The following is a 5,191-nucleotide window of genomic DNA, read 5'->3' as shown; positions in this document are numbered from 1 at the left end:
TGCTGCTAATGAGGGTAGTATACTGTGAATTGTAGACATGTTTAAATAAAGTCCAAACTAGTGAGTTCAGATATTAAACAGCTCCAATAATGTCTGCAAAAAGTCCACTTACTAAGTTATAGTTTATCAATTGGATTGATAAAAGCTGAAATTCATCGATGGGTTCAACTTCAAATGAAAGTTAAACATTAGGAATGAATGAAAATTCAAAAGTATGTTTTATGGTATGGTGCTATTTATATAATTTATAATAGTACTTGTAGTACTTGTAGTAGTAGTAGTAGTAGTAGTAGTAGTAGTAGTAGTAGTAGTAGTAGTAGTAGTAGTAGTAGTAGTAGTAGTAGTAGTAGTAGTAGTAGTAATATTAGGATAGCAGTGGTAGTAGTTGAAAGTGTTGCCAACACTTACTTTGGAAGCGATGTGTGCTTCTTCAAAATGTTGCATATATGAGGAAGCACTTGTGAGTAAAGACCAACTGCAGTGTCACGATCTCTTTCAAAATATTAAAGGAAATTAGCTTGATATTATAAAACAGGATGAAACTAGAGTGGTTGAACTTCCCTTATATAATATTTATCAAAACAACATGACAGAGAAAGAAACAATCTGATTTCAGTTCTCTTTTGGCTTGCACGGACAGACGTACAGAGGCAGCACAGTACATGTCTCCAGCTTCTAGTTGAAATTGTAAAGCAGGGAGTAAACTGCTACTTTATTAAACTGTTGGGAAACTAAATTATTAAAAGATGATGCGCCGACTTTCTTGCGCAGGGTAAAGGGAGGGGGCATTAGAATATCCAACCTACGTATTGTTGATTTGACTGACAAATGTATACAGTATGTGCCACTAAAAAAAGTAACATGTAGCATTCTTCACTTATTTTGCACTGTATAAATCATATCAATAAAGCCAATGTGTTGTTTTAGAAAATGAGGAGAAAATGTAATTACAGTGCTTAAATAGTTTAAATGTGACCGTTGAATATTGAATAGACTTTAGGAGATTTCTTCTTCTTTTTTGGATGATGGATGGATTGTGCCAGTGTCTCCGCCCTCAAGTTGGTCAATAGTGTCCCTACCCACAGGTTAGCTAATTCTGCCAACCTTCTGCTACAGATTAATCCTCAACCAAATGGAGAACTTCAAGGAAGGTATGTGTACGATTTTTTTTAACTAGATTAATCTGAAGAGGTTGTTGAAAGGGAACATGAACATTTATTTTGGGTTTAGAGGTATAGAGAGCTATTGAAAATGCTTCAATATAAATAATAAAGCTTTATTTATTTTTCAGATGGCTTACTTGTTTGTGGGCCAATAGTTTGAAAACAGTTTGTACATTTTTAAGCTTTTGGTCAACAAAACATGTTCCTATAGCAGATGGCAATTTAGATTTGTATCTCTTTTTTTTTGTGAAACGCCTTTGTTACAGTTTGGTGTAATAATGTACAAGAAAAAAGAAGAGAGAAAACTTACAGTTAACAAGTTTCAGTGTCAGTGAAAATAGTCAAACACGCAAAGAACAGTACCTATTTTAAAGGTCTGGAGAGTAGACGCTTTGTTTGGAGTTTAGATGACATTACAGATTATTCCATGAGAGTGCAGCACTGACAGCAAAGGCATTTTTTAGATTAACCTCAGGGGAGAACAAGCATGTTCATGTCTGAAATCCCAAAAGCCTACACCACAGTGAGAGGCAGTTGATATTTAAGCTTGAGTTAAAGTGTATCAGCAATCACGTCTATAAATAATTTAATGTTAATTTATCATCAAGTGAAATGACAAGATTTTATTCTGAAGTATTCTGTGCAATTCTATGATTTGGCTAATCTCGTATTTTATTTTAATTTGTTCTTTGAATCTCCAGACTTGCAGGGATTTTGCTTTAGAGGTGGAAGTTTTATCCAATTGATTTTTGATGTACTAAAATTGTATTATTATTATTAAAAGATTAGCATAATGCATCTTGCAATACATGAATTATAGACAGGATAAGCAACACAGTATTAAACAGTATTGTTTATGTAAAGATGGATTATATATACATATATATATGGATTCTTTGCTTTTACTGTGATCGATTATGTTACACTTCAAGACTTGCTTGAGACCTTTCTTCATGTTGTTTTCTCATATCGTTATTGCAGGTTTCAATGCAACAATGGAGATGACTGCTACCCCTTCTTATAACATCAACACAACAGACGTGTCTGAAAATAATGGCTCTGTGTTTACTGACAAGTATGCTGATCTGAGAGAGTCTCTCAACACCATGTCCCTTGTAATTTACTGCCTGACCTTTGTTCTCGGTGTGCTCGGGAATGGAGTGGTTATCTGGGTGACCGGATTCAAGATGAAGAAAACAGTTACCACAGTTTGGTTCCTCAACCTCGCTGTGGCCGACTTCCTCTTCACAGCACGTTTACTGCTGAGTGTTGTTTACATAGCTATGAATTTTCACTGGCCCTTCGGCAAGTTCATGTGCAAGCTGAACAGAACTATAAGCTTTCTGAACATCTTTGCCAGTGTCTACATCCTGATGGTGATCAGTGTGGACAGATGTGTGTCTGTGGTGTGGCCCATCTGGGCCCAGAACCACCGAAGTGTACGCAAGGCGTCCTGTGTGAGTCTGGGTGTTTGGGTACTGGCTCTGACTCTCAGCGCTCCATACTTCGTGTTTAGGGACACTGCGCCATCATATTTCTATGAAGACATCATCAATTGCTTCGACAACTATGCTCTTTCTGATGACTATGTAACAGAATCTGTGAATCAGCTGCGTCTGTTTCGTCATCAGGCCATGACCATCACCCAGCTCCTCCTGGGATTCGTTGTCCCCTTCACTGTCATTGTCTCCTGCTATGCTGTGACAATCCATCGTCTCAGAAGAAACCGCACCCTGGCCAGCCAGTCAAGTCGTCCCTTTAAGATCATCGCTGCAGTTATCACCACTTTTTTCCTGTGCTGGGCTCCTTTTCACATCATGGCTTTAATTGAGCTGGTGAATGTATCTCAACGCAGTGAAACATTAGGCTATGTCATCACCATTGGGGTCCCTATAGCAACCAACCTGGCCTTTCTCAACAGTTGCCTAAACCCACTGCTGTATGTGTTCATGGGCAAAGATTTCAAGAATAAGGTCTATAAATCCATCCAGGCTGTACTGGAGACTGCCTTCCAGGAGGAAGTATCAGGATACCACAGAGACACACAGTCAGGGGACACCAGACAATCAGCTCTTAGTACTGAAGTATAGGGTTGTCAATGACATGAAGGAACAAATACTGGAACTGTATGAAGCAAATTATCTTGACACAAATGTAAATGTCTATTGAAAATCCCTTTCGCTTTGCTTTTGTTGTCTTCATATCAGGACCCTCAAGACGACCTGTAAACATTGTGCCAAATAAAAGCACTTAGACCTGATATAGACTTGTGAGTTTTATATGAACTTTAAGTACAATTAAATAGAAATTGTGATGCATTTGTGTGCTAAAAATGTGTTTTCAAATGGCCACAAGAGATCTGCAGTTCTGTGGATGGTTGGTTGTTGAATCACAGCAGTGCCTTAAGTCTGTACCATAATAGAGATAAAAGGATTGTAAAATGTCATTTCCTGAGCAAAATAACCCAGCAGTTGTTTCAAAATAGATATTTCATGAGATGTTGGTCAAATGTGTGCAACCCACGCAATTACAACAACAATGTTAGGTTGACAAAGAGAGCTCTGTTTTTTTCCATCTCTCACTTACACAACATACTTTGATTGCCATTTCCTTGCCTTGACAGTAAAGAAAACACTCGAAAAAATAAGTCTGAGTTGTTTATATCTGCAGCACAGTGGCGACCGGCCCATAGGGGCGCTAGGGGCGCCGCCCCACCTCTTCCCACATACAAATAATATATATAAAAAAATATTAAATTAAAAAAAAAATATTTAAAAAAAAAATATTTAAAAAATATATATATTTTATATTTTTATTTTTAATGAACAAGGTAAATATCATACAATTGGTATCAGTAAAATGTATAATCTACAATAAAATCTCGTTTAAAATTGTGTTACGATGTCTAAAGTTACTGATAAGTCACATGTTTCCTGCCTGGCCTTGCCCATGGCATTAGTTTATCATTACCGGGCGGAGCCCCCGAGCCAAACAGCAGCAACCAGCACGTTGCAAAAGTCTCGATAGTAAATTGTGCCGCCGAAACATAATTTCAGCCAATCAGCGCCGTCAAATATTTTGGTCACGAGGGCGCTCACGTTGGCGCCCACGTTGCTTACATGCGTTTACGTGAGTTGTTTTTTTAGACTCGTGAGTGACCAACCACTAGTAGTTGGATGAGAATGGTGTGTGCAGCTGGAGTCGCCGGACCTCAGTCCGCACCCAATTCGTGCAAGAGCTACTCTCCAATCCTTTCGAAAGGAGAAGTTTGGGAGATAAATTGATACTTAAAGACCTTGGACCGGACCAACCCGATTTGTATATATCGCAGCAAGCTCGTGAAAAAGACATGTAGCTGGTACACCAGAAAGGCATGGCTAGCTGGATGCAAACAGGTAAATGCTGTCTTTTGTTTCAACATGCTTGCTCTTCAAACAGCCGGGGACAGATACGATCTGTTCAGAAACTAGACACAAGTTAAACAAGTACAAACCACAGACTGTCTGTGTCATGGAGAATACAGTCGCTGGTTTATTTATGTCTGTATAGGCCGTTGTTGTGAGTGTGGACGGTCGGAGCATATAACGTTAGCTTAGCCAAGCTCCATTCAGAAAACAAGCATTCTAAAAGGTTTTTCGCCTGCCGTCTGTCTGCAGACTTGTCAAAGCATTAATTCATGGTTTTTACTAACCGGTATCAGTATGTTGTTACTTCGGCATAATTTAGAAACGTGTATTACAATTTAATCACGGTAAAATATGTTCATTTTGTTGTAGTTGTAGCTCCCGAGCCAGCGCGTCTTGTTTGAATGATGCGAGTAAACACAGCTGGCAGCCGCGGTGAAACTCGAGCGACTAGAGCGATGCGATAGGAGCGTTTAGAGCGAAGCGAATATTCGCATCGCGTCCGGTCTGAACGCAGCATTATGCTACGTTCACACCGGACGCGATATATATATATATATACAGTGCAATAAGCTTATTAGTGCAATAAGAAGCTACAGGGACGTTAATCTTCGTTGGTAATAT

At 38.8% G+C, this 5,191-nt stretch overlaps 1 protein-coding gene across 1 annotated transcript; it reads left to right on the top strand.

Moving 5' to 3' along the window:
* Nucleotides 1–1,128: 1,128 nt before the first annotated feature.
* Nucleotides 1,129–3,423, top strand: LOC117554039 (chemokine-like receptor 1). The gene is made up of 2 exons (XM_034228250.1): nucleotides 1,129–1,151; nucleotides 2,145–3,423. The coding sequence occupies exons 1-2, from the start codon at nucleotides 1,133–1,135 to the stop codon at nucleotides 3,251–3,253; spliced, it is 1,128 nt and encodes a 375-aa protein (XP_034084141.1). The 5' UTR covers nucleotides 1,129–1,132; the 3' UTR covers nucleotides 3,254–3,423.
* Nucleotides 3,424–5,191: the final 1,768 nt, after the last annotated feature.

Source organism: Gymnodraco acuticeps, unplaced genomic scaffold, assembly GCF_902827175.1.
Source record: "Gymnodraco acuticeps unplaced genomic scaffold, fGymAcu1.1, whole genome shotgun sequence".
Taxonomy (NCBI): Eukaryota; Metazoa; Chordata; class Actinopteri; order Perciformes; family Bathydraconidae; genus Gymnodraco; species Gymnodraco acuticeps.
Note: the sequence above shows the minus strand (reverse complement) of the source record. Positions and strands in the feature narration are given on the sequence as shown.